At 35.6% G+C, this 21,755-nt stretch overlaps 1 protein-coding gene and 1 long non-coding RNA gene across 2 annotated transcripts; one reads left to right on the forward strand and one right to left on the reverse strand.

Annotated features, from left to right (window-relative positions):
- Positions 1-753: 753 nt before the first annotated feature.
- On the reverse strand, positions 754-13,198 carry LOC116204294 (probable purine permease 10). Its single transcript, XM_031536408.1, has 3 exons — positions 13,041-13,198; positions 9,724-10,436; positions 754-1,538 (listed from the first exon to the last, which is right to left on the reverse strand). The coding sequence occupies exons 1-3, from the start codon at positions 13,081-13,083 to the stop codon at positions 1,095-1,097; spliced, it is 1,200 nt and encodes a 399-aa protein (XP_031392268.1). The 5' UTR covers positions 13,084-13,198; the 3' UTR covers positions 754-1,094.
- A 4,720-nt stretch (positions 13,199-17,918) lies between these two features.
- On the forward strand, positions 17,919-18,468 carry LOC116204496. The gene is made up of 2 exons (XR_004156363.1): positions 17,919-18,030; positions 18,199-18,468. It is a non-coding gene; the product is annotated as an uncharacterized LOC116204496 (long non-coding RNA).
- Positions 18,469-21,755: the final 3,287 nt, after the last annotated feature.

Below are 21,755 nucleotides of genomic sequence, written 5' to 3' on the forward strand. Positions count from 1 at the left end.
ATTCTATTGGTAATTCATTGGAAATTTTCGTCCGGTAGTTGACGGATTTATTATAAAGAGTATTCTAAACTCATTACCCTTGACCATGATTTGCTGAATGTCCAAATTATTTGAAACCGAAATAACATGCAAAATGCATGAGGATGATCATGATTCACAGTGTACGTGACATGTTCAACTTGAAAATGAAGCATCGCACATGCGAAGACTACATGTAACTCATAAAAATGCACAAATTAAAGTAAGGATCAGAATAAACGCACACAAAGAATATCCAGAAACAAAACCGAAAAATCCTTAATTATTATTCCATTAGTGGTTTACCTAGAAAACGAGCGTAAATCGGTAACTCTAAAAGCTCAATTTTGACAAGGAGAACAGATCCTAAAAATAATACTCCCAAATTCGGGCAACGAAAACTTGATATTCATCCACCGAAAAAAAGAAACATGCTTTTCACTTGTTTTCTAGGCAATGAAAATGTTGGGGTCGTGAAAAATTGGGTCTTGATCACGTGCAAATCACGAGCCTCTAGCTTCCATGAACATGCTTAAATGAGAGTGGATACAAGAAGTAAAGATAATTGAAATTAGGCTTTAGGCATACCTGAAAGGGTATTTATAGGAGGTCCGAGATTGGTATCGGGATATTACAATCTATACAATATATTGATTACCAATAACATATGATTTATATCCCAAATGTATCATTAGAGAAAATATAACATCCCACGGAGATATCAAATGAATATTGTTAGATAACATAGGATATATCTATATATGGATTTCTCGAGTGGCAATATATTACCAAAACGGAGAATATCGAGATGGATCCGACCCAGTAAATATGGCCGATTTTCTAGTTCCTAACAAAAAAAAAAACATATGAAAACTTTACGTTCATTACAAAGAATTTCTTTCCTCTTAAGATTTCAAGTTTCCAACTACAAAGTTTGAACGATTAAAAAAGAGGGAGAAAAGTTGGAAGTAACTCTTCCCGTGAAAGTACAACTTCCTTGTTTTCGTTTTCTTCCTTTTCTCGCAACAATTTTTTCCACCTTCGTTTTGTTACCTACATAGATGTAATTCCTTTTGCTAGGAAACATTGCATCTTTCTACATGCCCGGCACTATTCTTCGACCTGGAATCATCGAGATAGTGTTGGTACACATAAGATGCAAACCCCCAGATGGCTAGAACCATCGCGATTGCCTTGACGCCACTCATCTTGTCATGGAAGAAGAAGACAGCAAGGATGGGCACGATGGGCAGCCCCACAACACTGATGGCGTTCGAGAAGAGGGAGGACGCATCACATATGAGGCCAGTCGACCCAATTGAAAAGAGTTGCCAAGAAACTGCGGTCCATGTAAGGTTCATGATGTATGAGACCTTTCCCAGTTTGTAACCCTCCATCTCGGTTGTTAAATGCTCCCATTCCCCACTCACAAATAGCCCCACCATGATTATGCATGTAGCGACCAGGCATTCGAAGATTATCAAGTCTATCACTGCCCTGAACGTCTCCTTCTTGATAACCTGCAACAAAAGTAGGGGTGATGTCCCCGGCATCAGGGGGAAGCCAGGATTTCTGTTCGGGGGCAAAAATATTATAATAAATATAATTTTGGGTTAAAATTTTAAAAATTCAAAGTACAGGAGGGGCAAGGGGACAAAAATGTTAAAATAAACATACTTTTGGAGTAAAATTTTAAAAAATTTAAAGTTCAGGGGGGCAATTGCCCCCTGCTAATATGCTGGCTTCGCCCCTGCCCGGCATGGTCTATTGAGATGTATTTTTCATGTTTATTTCTTTCCCAAAACATTTTATTCAGACGACGTATTCTTTATCCAATTTCCTTTCCTGGAAGTAGTTCATATATTTTTCTTTTCTGACATCAACAGTGAGGCTCTATAAGATATATTATTAAGGCCTATGGGGTTATTGTTTTAACTATGGGGTTTTTCTATATATGGTAACACAAAAGTCAATTGTGGTCCAAGCAATTTAAGAGAAGTGAAACTTAATTTATGACGACGAAAGGAAATGTGGCAAATGAGGGACATTAGTTATGGTAACATACGTGTTAGAAAAACTCTTCCAAAAGGGCACTTTAGAATACCCTGTGTTGGTAAATATATATACATGTACGTATATATTTTTACTATGTATATAACACTACAGAGTCCATAGGATTTAATGAGTCGAATTTTGAGTGGTCGTTTGAAAAATATTGATCGTTAATGTGGGTTGTTTTAAGTAATTTGGCACTTATTTCTGTTGAACAAGATCTCGGAATCTTGTAAATGGAGAAAAATTAATTACACTGAGAGAGTTTTACATTTTAGTGAGCCAACTGACTCAAATTGAATTAGTTAGGACCCGTTGACCTTCAGAATACCAAAGTGTCTATCGAAAAGTATTGATTTTTTTATATATTTTAACCAACGGTTTCGAACAACTAACTCTTTACACATAATTCACTTAATTACGGCCTTTAAAAAAAAACTACTTATCTCTTATTGATAGTTCGTCGTAGAGAGCTTTTTGGTGATGAGAAGATGACCTAAAATGGTGCTCCCGACAAATTGAAAAATAAAATTTTGTGTGATTATACTTATGCAGTCGAACCATGTAATGTCAAGCCCGCAAATTGAGATATGTAACCATACAAGGTTATTGAACAGGTGTGTTACCTGGATTTAATGAAGAAAATTTTCATAAGAAGTTAAATATGAACATAATAAATATTATGAATTATAGTTTATATGAATATGCAATAAGTTTATTATATTATGAACTCTTTTTTGGTTAAAAAGGTAGTTTATGGGCACAATACAATAAAATGAAAATACCAAAAATCTAATAAATGAATAAGGGTAGTATCGAACCTGAAATTTCTTGATTACCAGGCGACGACGTGCGCTACTGTGCTACATCATCTTTGATATGGTTAATCTATCTATATATATATATATAAAGTTGAATAAGATATTATAGATAGTAGTACAATTGTAAATATATATACCATTAGGATTAAATTATTAAATACTTAATAATTTTAATATACAATCACATTCTTGATTTAGAAGAAAAACAAGAATTTCTCAAAATTGATTTAGAAAAAATTCAATTTCTAAAAGTTACATAATTATATAAAACTTTTCTACAAAATTTGTAACTAAAATAAAAATCTATAGATATAAATAAGTATGTTCACTATTGACTACTTTTGTTATAGTAAAAAATAAATCTATTTAAAAGTTTTTATGAATTTGCAAAAAGGTTTTATGATTATAAATGATTCGCATTTTCTCTTTTTTATTTGCAAAAATACATAAATTATTAATTACAGTTTTTCAAGAGTTCGATATTAAGAAAAATGCAACATGTTTTTCAAGTAATATCATTTTGTTCTTCCATAATCGTTACTATAGTTCAATTTGAAATATCCTTAATTTGTTATTGTATGCACTAATATTTAAATTAATTTAATTTAAGATTATGTGATGTCAAATTTTTAAAAGGCACCCTAAAGATGACCACATTAGTAAAAAACCTTTGCATAACACGGGCAAATAACTAGTGTTAGACGTATATTTATGTTGAATGTATATTCAATTCATAAGCGGAGAATTTGTGTAATGAATTCGTATACATCATATCAATTATCAATCATATTTCTTTGAAAATAATTTTCAAATCCTAGAAATTCAAATCTTTAGTTTTTATCTGATGAAAGAATGATAATTATAGAATCTTTAATATCTTATAATTTTAGTATTTGCTTGTGCTTTGTTCTTCTCATATGAAATGATCCAATTACTTCAATAGAAGATGTACTTAATTAAGTTTTAATAAGATAGCTATATAATACTTCTAAATTTTTTGTAATATAATGGAGCCAATGTAAATAAATTAAGAATCATATACATTTAATGATATTAATATATATATATGTGTGTGTGTGTGTGTGCGCGTGCGCAAATTTCGTTTATATATATACTTATCTTCATAAGAATAACTTATACTACGTTTATTTATCATACTGAAAATCATTATAGTAAAATATTTTTTATATTAATTAATTGAGTAGATCCTTATAATTTCATTTATTATGTAGAATTAACATATTTATAATTAATGGAATACATAATGAAAATGATTTAATTATGTTTATATGAATTAATCATATAAATATTTACATTAATTTAATTTCAAACATCTCATAATTTGACCGTAACATGTATTTAATGATTTTACCCCTATTTATTAGCTTGTAGTCAAGTTCTTATATATATACTAGTTATTGACCTAGTGCGCTGCACGGATTTTGTAAAGAAAATTTTATTATGATCAGAAGTTAAATATTAAGACAATAATTGATATCAACTTATACAATTTATAATCTTTCATGGAGTACTTCTTGAAATCCGACTCTATATGTACTTATAATTGCAAGGCTAAATAGATCTTAAAAAAATTGTAAGGCTAAATATTACGACCCAATTCGAGAAATGATTGGCCATATCCAGTGATGCCATTGTTGCAAGATACAATACCCATTTAAAATTTCAAATAATTCGAGCACTGAATATCGAAAAAACCAACTTAAATATGGTTTTTTTTAATTTCAAATAAGACTAATTAATAAATACATTTAGAAGCAAATACACCCGGAAGTTAAAAAAATCATATTATAGAAAGGAATCAATATTTTCAAAATAATTAAAGGAGCAAAAAAATTTTGATTTTATGAAAAATAATAAAAAGTTGGTAGATTGCGAACAAATTAAAAGTTTGCAATTTTGTAGAAACAAAAGATACCAGCTCAGATTCTGTTTTCCACGTCAGCACAGTGAATGGCCACGTCATCAAATTTTACGAAGCATTTTGATGTTTTGGTAGATATGAAAAATGAGTGAAATTTTATGAATTTACATGTTAAAATAGAAATAATTGGTAAACTTGGGAATTTAAGGAAAGTATATGTGCACTTTTAGGCTATTAACCCATTATATCATCGCTCGACACCACTTCACTTTTTCATAATTTGATTCCTAAAGCCCTATTATTATTTCATGACTCTTAATATAGCCTTCAAAGTCTATTGCTGATAAATTTGATGTTCCTTTCTAAATATTATGGCAAAAATTTAAGGATATAAAATTTATATTAATATAAATTTTTTCTCCTAAAAAATTAAGGGATTTTTACCCCAAATGACCCATGATTTACCCGTTTTGTCAAATCTATCATATGCTTTTTTTTAATTAGATATATCACATGGTTTACTTTTGACACGTGGAGGGATAGTGGGTCACACTTGCCACGTCGGCGCTACGTCAGCATGGCCGTTAGATGTCGATGGAAAAGATAACGTCGGGATAGATTTGATGTAAAAAGTAAACCATGTGATAGATTTGACAAAAAAAAGCATATGATAGATTTGACAAAACGGGTAAACCATGGGCCATTTTAGATAAATTCCCCAAAAATTAATATTAACAAGATTGTTTTTTTTCCCTTTCATTTATACATCACATAGAAAATAAATACACTGAGATTGTAAATTTATTTTGTTAAAAGATTAAAATATGCCTTCAATATATATCAGTATGTAACTACTATGTAAATTTTTGAAAGTTTGACATGTCAAAAGTCAGTATGAGTTTTGGCGCAATCAAACTACTGTACTTCTTTCGTGAAGAATTTATCATCCTTCTACTCGACATTCTCCATGCATGCTTATAAATACTTTGTACTTATTCCCTTTTCTTCAAACTTTTTATTTTGATATCGCTATTTCATTGTCCATATTCTGATTTATATCTATTTGGTGGGATAAAGACTATACGTTATTAAGTGAATATTTTATCCTTAAGTAGTACGATATTATTTTTAAATTTGACTTAATTGAGCTATATAATGAAACATCCCAAATTTTACGGTGCATAATTTTGATTTTTCCACAACGTACAAAACCAATATAAGTCTTTAGATACCCTCTCATTTGACATGGACCGTTCATTTCATATAATTTTTTTAAAAGTATTTTCATTATTTACTTTCCTATTTTCATTCCACAAACCCTCAATAGTGTTACAAATTAGTCATAATGCATGGACCAATTAGGAAGTATCACTTCATTGACCATAAACCACTCATTGACCATAGCCCTCATGCCAGCGACCTGAATCGGTGGGTTGTGTCCTGTGATGGCGCCCAAAATCCCCATCCAAATTCTTCTTTTTCCTCTTTCAGATCTAAGAATCATGACCAGTCGGGGTTGGGGATATTGTTCCTGACCACCACCCACCCATCCAGGTCGCTGGTGAACATGCTACGAACCTTTGGTGGTGGCTAGGGACAGCCCAAGCCGCAGCTTGTCTCCTATCTCTTTTAATTTTTCCTTTTTCATCTTTTCCCCTTTTTTCAGGTGAAGCTACTAGTGGAGCCTATTTTCAATAGTGTAGCCATAAAAAATGAAAATCGTAGTATCATTTCAAACATCAAAATAAACTATTTTCCCAGAATTTAGGTCTACTCTACTATAAAGTTGGGCTTCATTCTTAGGAGCTAATTTATTGTTCTTCTTTGGGATTTTTACCCTATATATCCCATGATTTCACCTTTTCTTCAAACATATTTTATGCTTTTAAAATTATCAAAAATATCTCATGGTTTATATTTTTTTCCAAATCTATCCCGGTGTTATATCTTCCGTCAGCATTTAACGGTTTTGCTACTGTGGCGCTTTACCCGGGATAGATTTGATAAAAAATTAAAATCATGGAATAAATTTGAGAATAAAATTAAAGATTTGAGAAAAAAAGCTAAAATTATGGGATAGATTTTAATTTAATGAAACGTAAGTAAGCCCCAAATCGATCTCATGATTTTAATTTTTTTTCTCAAATCTATCATATGGTTTTAATTTTTTTCTCAAATTTATCCCATGATTTTAATTTTTTCTCAAATTTATCCCGAGTAAAGTGTCACAGTAGCAAGACTGTTAAATGTTGAAGGAAGATATAACGACGGGATAGATTTGGAAAAAAATGTAAACCATGAGATATTTTTGATAGTTTTAAAAGCATATGATAAATTTGAAGAAAAGATGAAATCATGTGATATATGATGTAATTTGCCCTTCTTGTTTTGTATCCTTTAGTTGTTCTTTTGGTAGTCACTCTGACATGAATTTTAGATGATCATATTGCAGTAAATTGGATGCCCCGTAAACTCTTTGAATCAACGACCCAAGATTCGGTTGCTTGGATCATTAATGCAAATGGTAGCTTCGCCATAAAACGGAACCATCCTATGCAATTTGTCAATGGACTTTACAAATTGCTTATGTTCTACGACATTGAGAATCCTCATTGCAAAGCAGAAACCTACACATATAAAAGCAAACTTCTGTACTAGTATACACTCTGAATGGAAAGTTTAAAATCCGAACGAATTACAAAGGAAAAAAATTGCGGACAAAAATCACATTTTATATAACAAATTGACCAGATTTTTCAAGGGTGTTTTTCAAATTTTAAAACTTATAAAAATGGATGATCCAAATTAGATTGAATAAATCTAAGGGTCCAAACTGGTTATGTAAAGTGTAGAAAAATGAAAAATATGCACTGAAGAAGCATCTAATGAAACATTCGGCAAAGTTCATGTTTGAATTAAAAATTGAAAATTTAATAGAGTTACAATGATTTCCGATCAAACATGAGTTCAACATATAATTATTTTATGAAATTAATCTACAGTTACACATGGGCTTTATATTTAATAATCTATACTTCTATACCTATGCTTAATACTAAAGGATACGTACAACTCCGTCCTCGTAACCGAAAAGAAAAAAAAAAAAAAAGAGATCTCCGAGGGGTAATTTTCCTTCCGTTGACTAGTGTCCCAATAAGGGCCAGTCTATTTTTTCTCTCTCTTTTTCTACTTTTATATATTACTTTCTTCCTTTGCATAATTGAAAGTTAAATTTAAATTTATTTTATCTCTAACAAAATTATTTTCGATCTATAGTTATCTCTTTAAATAATTATATTTGAATAAATTTTATTAAAAGTTGGCACGTGGAGAAATTATGCAATATTTTGTCTATAAATTAATATATTTTTCGGCAAAAAATGAAATAACCATATTTACATAATTTTTTCTATTTCCATGGTATTTTTTTAGTTTTAATATTCCATAATAGTTATTGATTCCTCAAATTTAATTTAAAGTGTATTTTGTTAATTCTTCTTCATTTTATCATTCTAATAGTATGATATAATTCAGACATATGATAATGGTAAATAAGAAATAAAGTCCAATACCCCTGTCACCCTACACTTTTCAATTTGCCACTAGCCCCCTCCCACCAATTTACCCCAAATGCTTTCATTCCTTCTACCATTTCAGTCCTTCTGTCAATTCCTTTAACAGAAATGTGACATGGTTGCTATTGTGGATCTAATGGTGTTTAAAATTTTATTTTATTGACGTGAGTCGAAACAATATCGTTTTTATTATTTTAATTTTTTAACTATTTTTTTCATTAAACGGTGGAATCCGACTGGATTTCTCCTGCCCCTCTGGCAAGGTCGCTTGAGCTTGACAACCCTGGGAAGGGAGAGGGGGGATGGACCCCCAACCGACTGTGCCCCTCACCTTCCCCCCATTTGTTCGAAAACAATGAGGACTTGGCTCCAGGGACAATGCCTAGTGGGGTCGTGGTTTGCGGGGAGGCCCTAACAGAGTTTGGCCCCTCTTCTTTTCCCCCTTTGCTTTCAAACAGTGAGGGAGCAAGGGGGCAGACTAGACTGGAGGCTCCCACAAGGCGTGGTCACCTTGTTCGGGGAGGAGGGGGGGAGTCTCCAGCCTGGACAGTGGCTAGGGGGCTCCCCTACCGACCACCGTCCCCTTCAGGCGTGGTCCCAAGAGTTCGGCGGGCGACGGTTGGTTGGGGAGCCCCGAACAATCTGCCCCTTTATATTCAATTGAAAATTAAAGAAAAAAACTATTTTTAAATACAAAAACTATGTCGTTTTTGCATGTATGATTAAAATATATTATATTCACCATTTATTACACATAGGCAGACAAGTCAGATTTCCGTTAGAGGAGTTCATGGAAGGACTGAAATGGTAAACCAAATGGAAATGTTTTGAGCCAATTGGTGACAAATTTCCGTTAGAGGAGTTCATGGAAGGACTGAAATGGTAGACCAAATGGAAACGTTTTTGGCCAATTAGTGACAAAAATATTCAAGGGGGAAAAGTGGTGCCCAATTGAAAATTTGAAGGGTAAACGGGGGTACTAAGAAATGTTTATGGACTTTGCACTACAATTATAACTATTATAGAAATAAAGAAAGAGGTTATAATGATTCTAAATACTATAATCTACTTGCGAATTCAATAACTAATTTCTTTGTAAGGTGTTTCTTCGGTATGTACTATGGTATTCGGAAATCCAATCAGCTTAACTAATCTAATTTGAGCCAGGTTATCCTACTAAAGAGTAAAAATTCTCTCAATGAATGATTTTTTCCATTCATAAAACTCGAACCGGAAACAATATTTAAGAGGAACAAACATTGAATCACTTCAACCAATCCTTATTGGTAATTTTTTTGTAAAGTTAACCCACATCAACAAGTCGGCTATATATTTTACAGCAGTAATAATATTAATGAAGTTTGAAGGCTCTTACCTTCTTGAAGAACAGTTGAGTCAGAGAAAGCGTCAGAGCGTACCCAGCAGAAGCTCCAAGGGTGCAAATGAACCCGATGGCATTTTGCAATTTCGAGACTCCAGCAGGCTTTTCCGAGCCGGTCTGAAAGACCAGAAGGACTGAAGAGATCGTGAGGAGGACCAGAGAGTTTAAGATGAAGGGAGTGAATTTCTGGGAGTTGAGGAAGAACGAGAAAACGGCATTGAAGGCCAACTGCGAGGCACAAATAAGGGAGTATGTGGACACTGGGAGGTATTGGAGCCCGACGGAGTACAAGTAGCAGTCAGCTGCCACGATTATCCCGAGGAAGATGTACACACATGCCAGTGTCCACAGCGACGGGCCAAGGGGTGGCTGCGATTCAGTACCGTCCAGGGCGACTAAGGCAGGGGCATAATTAGGGTGTGCCTGTTTCGACAAGGTGGATGAGGAGAAGAGGAAGTAGTAAGGTATGAGGATCGGGAAGCCACAGAGCTGGACGAGAGTGGCAAGCCATTTGCTGCTGCCACCCTTATCATAGTATTGCCGGCCAAGGAGGGTTGCTGCCGTCTGGCTGGAGAGGACGTAGAAAGAGTAGACTGCCACCTTCAGCCACCAGTTGTAGGGTCTGCATTCAGATTTCTGGACTTGATTTGGGAGGTCCTGCTGTGTGTTGGTGGAGCCCCCAGATCGGGCCCGTTCTTGATTTTGTGCTGTTATCGAAGAATAAAGGTCGCCTCCGGTCAATATATGCATATAGGTCACAAGATAGATATAAGTCAAGCCAATGTGGCTTTTTACGAATTCTTTTTTTTTTTCCCTTTTTTGTTTTGAATTTTCTTTCAACACACTTTACACTAAACTAAATTATATCACATGTGTCAAAGAGGGTGTTGCACAGGTATATACACTCGCTTGGTAATCAAGAAATTACAAGTTTGATATTAGAGATGAGATTACTCGTATTCTTATATTAACTATTAAGATTTCTATTATATTACACGTATCAAAGATGGTGTAGTGTAGGTGCATACACTCGCTTGTTAACTAAGAAATTTCAGATTTGATAATCATTGTGGGATTATTCGTATTCTTTTATTAGCTATTAAGATTTTTACTTTATTGTACTAGACTTATGAACCTCCCTTATAATAAAAAAAGTTATACCGTATGTGATACTCGGCCTCCCTTCTAATCGGGACTATATATACAGTGCGTGTAGGGACATCATTTCTCTTTTTGGTGAAAACATATAGATAGAGAAATTCGGATGGGCAAGCCTTTTTTCTTTTTTTCGGTTACAAACATTGCCCCAAGACATTTTCTCTATTACTGACGGAAAATTTTCATCCGAAGTTGCTGGCAAAGTTTCATCAGAAAACCTTTCTATATCGCTCTGCGGCTAGGATTCATGTCTGTCGAAATTCTGTCGCTAAAGTTTGAAAACCTAAAATAAAGCAAAGACTTTGAAACAGAAATTCGTTCATAGGAAAAACTGTCTCTTGGCGTATTTCCATCTTTTCCGTTAGAAACAGGCCGAATTCTTGCAGCCGAGGAGATTCATAGACTAAATGAGAAGTCCGTTTGATAAGAACCGATTATAAAATCTTTTAATTTGAAGACAAAACTCGTGTCATCGTACCACATCCTTTAATAAAAAGTGTTTATAATGCAAGTCGGAACCGACAGGCCGTTCGCACTGGGAAGCTCATTTGACTTGTCTATATGCCACCGGCCTAAATAAAACGTCCCCTATGTTTTTTTTTCTCCCCCGGTAATATAAACTTATCATACGTGCTACGAGAGCTTTACCCTTTAATGGTTTAATCGGTTTGACTGAATTAATTGAAACCTATTAGACTTTTGGATATCATGGTCTACACCGAAAAAGAAAAAAAAAAGTCCTATGTTGAAGAGTCCACAACCATATGATGGCAGAAATACCTTAAATTGCTTCTGACGTCTGCCCGAATATTCTAAACGTAATTAATTCTTCCTCATTACAAAGAAAGATATATAAGAAAAAAGTGCTAATAATTGTATGCACATAGCATGCAGAGCATTTTCGATAAAACAAAACACCAATAGCGGAATCATACTTTCTCCGAAAGCACGACGTCCAAATCAAAGAAAGCAACATATAATTATTGTATATAATAAATACAAACACGGGACCAATCTAAACACTATAAAGTTGTAGATTTTGGAGCCTTCATAGAGAAAAGTATGCCATGGGTTAATACTCTTGCAAGAGTATGGCATGTCTTAATACTCTTGCAATTCTTTTTTTTCTTTTTTTTTTCCTTTTGATTTTGTGTATTAGAATACTCTTGCAAGAGTATGGCATGTCTTAATTCTCTTGCAATTCTTCTTTTTTCCTTTTAATTTTGTGTATTTAATATATTCTATTATGTTAAATTTCTAATGAATATAAAAGAAACTTTGTCCTTTGTATTTTTTGTCTTATCAGGCATAAATTAAAAAATTGTTTGCTTAATAATTTATTTGTTATTATTATATATCTTATTTAAATTTTAACTAAATAAAAAAAAATCTTCTCATTACTTTTTCTAATTTTATTAAGCATAATTTAGAAAATGCATAAATTTAATGCATAAAGAAGAAAATCGATGGATATGTTTATTTTTAATATTTCCGTAAAAGAAGTTTCCGTCTTATCATTTATTGAGACTGCTCATTGCATGTATTATTTTTTGATATAACATATATTTCCTTTGTTACGTTTATTTTGAATTACCGAATTCTGATTAATTAATTACACGAGTAAAAAATGGGAATTCCACACCAAATAAATAATTAGAGCGTGTGTTTTCTTGATAAAATGCCCTATCATTACTGAATTCAACGCAAAAGAAAAAGAGAATTCCAGAGCGTCTATAATTATTGAATGCTATCTATACACAACAACAAAACGAGAATTCAACGCAAAATGTAAGTTCTAGGAAGAAAAATTAAAAATTAAAAACAGCAATTTACAATTAAATCGGCCAAGTATATGGTTAAAAATAGGCTTCGCATACATAAGGACCTATTTCATCAAACTTTTATTATCAGGTGAAGCAACCGATCAGCCGCCTCTGAGCCTCTTTGAGTAAGCTTTTTAACATTAAACTATACATAATTATCAAACGATGTAAATCTAAACATCAAACTTTTAAACGATGTAATATAAACATCAGGCTTTGTAACATCACCTTTGAATGATCAAATCATTTGCAGAGGACACAGAAAGTATTAAGAGAGCCAGTACTCAAAACACTAGAAAGAATTAAAGAAACCAGAACAGGAGTGCTTACTTATGATGGGGAGTTGCACTTCGTCTTTAGAAGCCTCTCCCATGATGTCTTACGAACAGCAACTAACAAGACTTTGGTGTTCTCTGTGACCACGGAACAGAGAGAGAGACAGAGAGAGAGGGAGATGATGAAAATATGGGATTGTGTGGAGGGTCGGCCAGACAGGGGATTAAATTGGCGCTTTCCCCTATGGAGACTGATAACGACAGGATGATGATGAACCTGGACCCCCTGTTACCAAGCGTATGTTGCTTTCCCCTCAGTTGACGAGTTACTCCTTCATTTTAACCTGTTTGTCTGATAAAATTAAAGGGGGGGTCCACAGTGTATAAACACTTTGAAAATGATTGTACCATATTGATTAAAGTACATTCCCCACTATGTAGTACATTATTCGGGCCTTGCGTAAATTATACGGCTCCCGTAATAAATTACCCAGATTCGAGAAAAATCATATAACACAATGATGCATGATGTTACTTGTTAATTCAAATTCAATTCTCGCGATGAGATTAATTGTATTATTTTAATAACTATTAAAATTTTTATTTTATTATATTGATCCTATGAGACTTTCTTGTATCGGCAAAAATTACATAGATTTCAAATAGTGAACATACTTAATGCAACCAATATCCTAAATAAATATTATATTTAATGTACATATATTACTCTACTACAACAACAACAACAATAATAGAATTAGTCTTAAAGCCCGCCTATTGCGCAATATTTGTTATTAGTTTTGTATAAGAAATTTCTCTATTGATAACTTCCTATAATCTTATAAACCGTTGATTATAAGATAATATCTCCTTAACCCTATCATTTGTCCCATGTGGCATGCAATGACAATTTTCCCGACAATTATTTCATTTTATAAGAATAATCTTTTTAGGAAAAGTTACCAAAACATTCTATAATAATAATAGCAAAACTAAAAATAACAATAACAATAACAATAATAATAATAATAACCACAACAATTATCCCATTTGATAATTGAATTACGAAGTCGCAGCAATTGTTATAATAATAATAATAACAATAATAATAAGCCCAACAATCATTCTATTTGAGATAATGGGCTTACGAAGTAATGGCAGCTATCATAATAATAATAATAATAATAATGATTCCCATTTTGGAAATTAGATATATTTATGGATATAGTCTCAAAGGTAATAATTAATTGTATTTAGGCGATACATCAAAGTAGCTCTTAATATAAAGGTAATAATTTCTTGTATATTGACAAATGAAAGGTCTTTCAATGAGGATATTTCAATTTAAGATTTTGAACAAATGGCGCAATACGGTAGACGACCCGATAATTATATATAAAATATAAATATAGAGATATAGAGACTACATATATATATATATATATATATCTAAATATTATACATGCTATCAATATTCTAACGCTAAAAATTATATTTAATCTACATATATAACAGCTAATAATATTTGAGATTATAATTCATCTAAAATTTATAATTAATCTACGTATACAACAGATAATATAAGTAGAGACTGTAGTTAATCTATATATGGCACAAACATATAAAGGAAAAATTTTTAAAAAAGTTTTTTTTTGTGTGAATCCTAGTATTTGGGAGCCCAATTGGGTCTCGATTAATCCAGTAAAACCAGGTTGGACCATTAAGAGGTAAAATTCTCTCAACTTAAATTTTCTTCATTTACAAAGACTTGAACCCGAGACATTCCTTAAGCGGAACAAGCGTCAAACCGCTTAAATCAATCTAAGTTGGTAATTTAAAAAAAAAATTATTTGATATCCTTGTCGAATATTTTTTATATTTCTTAATTATGAATTTAAACTGCTTCTTGAATTTATCTTTTCTTATTTCTATCGCTTTTAGTGATAATTAACTGGAAAAGGTATGAATGGGATAAATTACTAAATTTTCCGTACAAACATTTGAAAAAATGTTGTTTTTTCATCAAATTTTGAAATTCGTTTTTCTTATTTCCACTATTATAATGGATTTTCTTTTGTTTGCTTATTAATCAGTCCATTTCGAGCTCAATGTTTTCCCTTTTGGAGTTAAGGGTAGCTTACCGAATTGGCGGAAAGAAAACAATGCATTTTGTGGAAAAATAATACATTTTGCTTTCTTTTTTTTCCGATGGAATAAAATTATAGGAGACATTGTTTTCTCAATTCCAAAATATCGAGCATTCAAAGTTATTTTTCCTCCCAACGAATGCGTTTCTCGGAAGTGAAACTTGTGTTTTTCTTTTTAAGCGGGTTGAAACTACTTACTATTATGGGATATTGCCAAGATTAGCGGGATTTTCGTGTATCATATTGTATATTAGTGTCAGCATACCATTTTGGCCCACTGGTGCTTTTGGACGATTAAGGAGGACTCAACTTGATTCCCTCGATGTATTCACTACATTTGAAATAGGGACATTTATTTAATTTAATTGCAATTTTTATTTTTTAGAAAAAACGAAAAAGAAGAAAAGGAAAAAGATCTACGGGACTCTCAGGCTTTACATGCGTCAATTTCGATTTTGAAAATTCAAGATGATACTTGAGACTAAAAAATATTTTTCTGCATAATGTTGATCCTCGAATTTTTCTGGACACAACGGTGATTCCGAAATATTTTTTCGGATATCGAATTGAAAAGATAAGAATTTCGAAAATAATCAAGTAATTACAATCGATGCGCGTCGGAAGGCTCGATATCGATTTTTATCGAAATTCGATCTCCGTCAATGCAAATTGAAATTTTCAGAGTCGATTATTTTTCGAATTTCTCAATTTCGAAACATTCATTAAGAAATGCCAATTTATCCTGAGAAATTGAATTCCCACCAAATAACGCCCGTACGTGTAAATAAAAAAATAATAAATAAATGGGAAAAAAAAAGAATATGGTAGAAGGGTTGGCCCAAGAGGCCAAATTGGTCGAAATCGAATTCCCATCGAATAACGCCCATACGTGTAAATAAAAAAATAAAAAAAATGGGAAAAAAAAGAAGATGGTAGAAGGGTTGGCCCAAGAGGCCAAATTGGCCGAACCCATGCATTTCTCTCTCATTTTCTTCTTCTTCTCCTCCTCCTCCTCCTCCTGCTGCTGCTGCTGCTTCTTCTTCTCCTCCTCCTCCTCTGCACCGCCCACCATAAATCTCGGCGCCACCCTGCCAACCCGATCCTCGGCTTTCATCATCATCATCTTCTTCTTTCTCTGTTTTCCAGGCATCACCATCACCATCATCTTCGTTATCTCCATCACCATCAACTTCACGTCCTGCTCTCTCTCTCTCTCTCTCTCTCCCCCCATCTCTCCCTCTTCTTCTTCTTCTTCTTCCTCTTCTTCTTCTCTGCACCGCCCACCATAAATCTTGGCCCCACCCTGCCAACCCGATCCTTGGCTTTCATCATCATCATCATCTTCTTCTTTCTCTATTTTCCAGCCATCACGATCACCATCAGCATCATTTTCGTTATCTCCATCACCATCAACTTCACTTCCTGCACTCTCTCTCTCTCTCTCTCTCTCTCTCTCTCTCTCTCTCTCTCTCCCCATCTCTCCCTCTCGCACACAAACAAACATCACAACACTCTCTTGACTTCTTCCTTGGAACATTTTCCTCTCATCATCCTCATCATTATCTCTCTCGGGCCCCTCCCTAAGCTGCAACAACGGCTGCAACCTTTATCATGATCCTCCTCCATTCCTCTTCTTTTCTTTAAAAACTTCATCACCTCCATTCCATGACATTCTGATCCTCTATCTGATTCCATCTTCCTTTCACTCTCTGCTCTCTCCATCAACCATTCCATCCTGCTCTGTCCCCCACATCCCTCTCTGTTTCCTTCCACCATCAGCTTCTTCGTCCATCACCTACCTTCTCTGTTTCCTTCTACTATCAGCTCCTTCATCCATCCCCTTCCCTCTCCTTCTTTGTTTCATACCATCACCGTCACTTCCAGCTTCCTTCCTCTTCCTGCTCTGTCCCCAGCTCCTTCTTCCCATTACAATCAACATAGCCCTTGTCCTCACCATAGACGTCTCCATCTCTACCATAACCACCTACCTTCAGTACCATAGCCTCCTACTTTTACTCCATAGCCTTCTTTCTTCATCTTCAATTTCGCCTCATCCTTCTCCTCCTCTTCCTTTCATCACTGCCACCATAACCATCCTCTCTTCCTCTGCTGCCCTTCCATTCCATCACCAACGTCATCACCATCACAGCTCTCAATCATCATCACCTCCATCCCCTTTGTTCTTTTTCCTTCCCCACAAAAAGAACATCACAACTCAACCATCATCTCTATGTCTCTTTCCCTCTTCTTCTCTCGACAAAGCTGCTTCTATACCCCTTCTCGAGCTTCTTAAGCTCAGCAACGGCCCTTCCTGTTCTTCTCCAAGTCTTTGTTGTGTTGCTGCATATGCTAGAGCCCCTATGCTCAGCTTTTTCTAGCTTCTCCTCCTCTCATTCTTATGCTGTGAGCCGTTGTTGCCTGTTCTTCTGTGTTACTTTTATTCAGGGGCTCATGCTACCTGTTGCACCTTCCTTTAATCCTCCACTGAGCTGCTACTGCAGCTGCTGCTCCCACATACTTCACGAGTTGAGTTGTTGCCCCACCAAGCCAAACTGTTGTTGCTCCTCGAGCTCCACAGGCTATTGAGCTGCCGTTGAACTAACGTTCCTCGACTCCTCGAGCTGTCCCCGCTGCTGTGGTTATCTTCCCCTCCAAGCCGTGCTACTGCCACTGTTGTTATTGTGCCATTGCCCAAACCCTCCTCGAGTACTTGAGACTTAGACGTCGTTGCTTCTTTCCATTTCTTGCTACTAAACTGTTGTCCCCCCCCCCCCCCCCCCCCCCCCCCCCCCCCCCCCACCCAACGAGCTCCAGCTGCGACCCGCTGTACTGGCACTGCTTGTATCTTGATTGTGTTCTTTTGCTGCTCACACTACTTCTCTTTCCCCAGTCCCCGAGGTAAGTCCATCTCCTTATTCTTTCCTTTCTTTGTTCTCTTCCCGCTTTTCTCTGTTCTGTTGTGTTGTGTCTGTCTTCTTTCGCACCCTTTTGCTGCTCTTTCGCTCTCTTTTGTAAGCCTAAGATTCCCGAGCTCAATGAGCTCAGTTGCTGCCTTATTCATCGCAGCTGCTGCTTGTTCGCTTCTCAACCGTGGCTGCTGTGCCTGTGGTTCCCCTTGCCACCCTCCTACTTGCCACCCTCCTATTTGTGGCTGTGGTGTCTCAGGACAACCTGTCACGGCCTTAGTTTGTGAACTTTTGAGGTACATGTGATTCCTTCCGACATAAAGATCGAAAGAGGCACACTTCGAACTTAGTATCACGTGTAAGACCTTCTTTCTTGGTTGATTCAATGCTTTTATGAATGATCATCACGTGAAATGCGTGCTTCAATTGAGATTATACGAACCAGTTTAATGATTAAACTTAGATTTGTAAATGAACTGGCATGTTGTGATAAAAACCGACCCAAGCACGAAATTGGTATTTAAAGGATAAAACCTTGTGCGAAATGAGAAACGAACCGACACGAATTGGACTCCACACGCATTCGGCCTTAATGGAATAAAAACCGACTAAAAATATTAACCGGTTCAATTGATCCGCTTGAACTTAAAATCGATATATTAAATGTTGATGTGATTTTGTATTTCCATGATTCGTGCGTTTTGAAGTGTTCCTTATCATTTTAATTAAGATCTCACACGAACTTGAATTAATCACTTAAAATCGGTTTAAAATCGGATTTTAACTTCGGGGCGGTCGGGAATTAGAGTTCTTATTGAAGGGTTCATTAATGGTTGGCTCAACAGCTCGAACCCGCAAACCAAGAGCACTCGGCGATTCACTCGATTTAATTAAATTCCACACACGTAATAATTGGGACACTCGGCTAATTAGTTCGCTCATCATTTAAATGAATTGCACGAACTGGCTAATAATTTGTAATCGAGTTGATAAATCACAAACCAATAGTCGGGCTCTTTTCCGATCCCACATTTTTAACAAAACATCGAGACACGTGGTACGAGTAGCATGGACATCTAGGGAGGGCTCGCGCATCTTGGCTCGAGTTTGGGCCTGATTTGAGGCGGTTTGAGTAGGCACGTGGGAGTTTTTCTTAGATCATTTCTGGGCGGAGCGATCGGTCTCTCGGCCCCTTCGAGGTCCACACGACCCATAAGGGTCCAAGGATTGATCAACACCGGCTATTGACCTCGACGCACGCTGTCTTGGTTTACCTTCAAATAAACACTGTGCGCACTCGAATTTCGTCTCGTCGGGGCACGCATGCGCGCGCCTAAATGTAACGCGGCTTGGGAGTGTCTACCTTCCCGGGGACGCGCGACGGACGCACGTGAGAAGGAGTCGCCACTACCTGTTTACGACTCGAAGGTCGAGGGCTGGTGAGTTGCCCGGGTCTAAGGGTACAGGGTACACCTAATTGCTAAGGCATATGGTCTGCGAAACCCGAGGTTCCGAATTCGGGGGTTCTGTTACATGCAAGCCTATATCTCGCATGCCCTATCGGTACTCTAGCTTGTCTAGGCTTGCCATTTTTTATTTAATTACCGCTTAATTAAGTTCCGCTCATCTTATGCGTTTTGACACTGTAAATTCGAATAGACACTTGAACCATCCACTCTCTGACCGGGATTATTACATGAATAAATATGCATCATAAAACCCTTACATTGTTCTCTCAAATAAAAGATAAATTACAATGACTGAATCTCGGTCGGTTCGCGTTTGGCCGTTATTTCACTCATGCTCACAGTATGATTTTGAAAAAGACCGGAAATTAAATTAAATGCGCACTCGGTGTATGGGGGCATTGGACCCCGTGATCGAAGGTTATGGGCATTGGACCCAGTGAATCGTATCCCTAAGGATCGGGCTCGACCCGCATAACAAATAAGTGTAAAAATGTAACAAGTAAGCGCAAATAAACAAACAATGAGATTTTTTATTGTCGAATTTACGTGAGTTAATCAATTACTATCCGAGGTATATTGGCATACAAATCCTACCTTAAAACAATCAAAAAGGGGTGATGGATAGAGTATATAGCATCCGCCATTATTTTAACGGACCCGACAGACGTGATGTCCATGGTCAAGTCTCGAATGTGTGGGTTGTTTTTAGATTATTCTGTATCGTGACAATATGACTTTTACAGATTAAAAGTATTTTCACCTAAAATCCAAAAACTTAACCCTCTAATTAACTATTGCCCATGTTTGATTTAAGCCGAGTTTGTGATTAATTTGTTTTCCCATATTTTGACCAATTCTATGCACAAACCTACGCTAGGGTCACGGCTGAACAAGAACCGGTAATCATGCCCTTGAATCGGTAAATATGTGTGTGCATGAAAATCAAGATTATGTTGTACGTATCTCATTGCTTTTGAAATTGTGAATTTTGAAAAGGGCATGACTAACAGTTCTTGAACTGTCGACACGATTACAAATTATTAATCAATTCGTGCAACCCAATTAAAGAAATCAAGTGATTTAATTTAGCCAAATTTAACGTCCCGATTATCCCGTGTGTAGAATTTTAGGTTAATTAAAAAACTTGCCGAATGCTTTAGTTTACGGATTTCGATCCGTCGATATGGCCATGAATTGACCGCCCGATAAACTCTAATTTCCGACATGGTCACATAATTATAAAAATGAAATATTTAAATGGGGCACATACATTGTCGGTGGGTGATCTAAGTAGAAAAGGGCCGGATATTTTAGAAAATGACCAGGGAACTGAATTGAACGATTTTAAAAGAGCAGGGACTGATTTGAAAATTCTAAAAAAAAATTGGGGACTGATCTGAAAATTCTAAAAGATTGGGGACTGATTTGAAAATTCTAAAAAATGGGGACTTTGTAAAAAATTACTGAAAGTGTCCTAGGGCTTATTTGAAATGAATTTGAAAATCAGGACTTATCTGAAAAATAAAAAATGGCCCCAGGACTAAACTGAAACAACTCAGAAAGTTCCTTGGGATGCTTGAAAAATTATGGGAATTTTAGGACTGATTGGAAAATAGTAAAATGACTGGGACTTGATTGAAAAGAATTTTTGAAATTCGGGGCAGATCTGAAAAGGTGAAAAATGGTCCCGGGACTAAACTGAAACGATTTGAAACGTTCTTTGGGATTCTTAGAAAAATTCTGGAAAATTTAAGGACTGATTGAAAAATAATAAAATGACCGGGGCTTAATTGAAAATGATTTTGAAATTCGGGGCAGATCTTAAAAAAATAAAATACGTCCTCTGGACTGAAATGTGACAAAACAGAAAGTTCGTAAAATCGAGTTCGGGACAAATCCGATCACCCACGCGACCCAAGAACACTCATTTCACATTATATCCATCAAGCAAGCAATAATATTCAGGAAAGGAACCCTAATCATGCCACTAAGTCGAGAATTTACCTAGTTCGGAAAGTTGAGGGACTTCTCTGTAAAAATAAAAAAAAATCGCCGGATGGATCGTGCCGGATCGGATCGGACCGGACCGCCCGAAGGAGAAAACCGCCCGGAAGAGCGCTGGGCCGGACTGGGGAAGTTGGGCCTAGCTGGGCATGGGCTGGGCCTGTAAAAAAAGGAACTGGGCCGAGGCCCGTTAGCTGAAGGACGGTCGGGATCGGGGGCGGCGGCGGCGACCGGGCTGGGGCCG

The sequence above is a fragment of the Punica granatum genome, chromosome 1, assembly GCF_007655135.1.
Source record: "Punica granatum isolate Tunisia-2019 chromosome 1, ASM765513v2, whole genome shotgun sequence".
Classification (NCBI taxonomy): Eukaryota; Viridiplantae; Streptophyta; class Magnoliopsida; order Myrtales; family Lythraceae; genus Punica; species Punica granatum.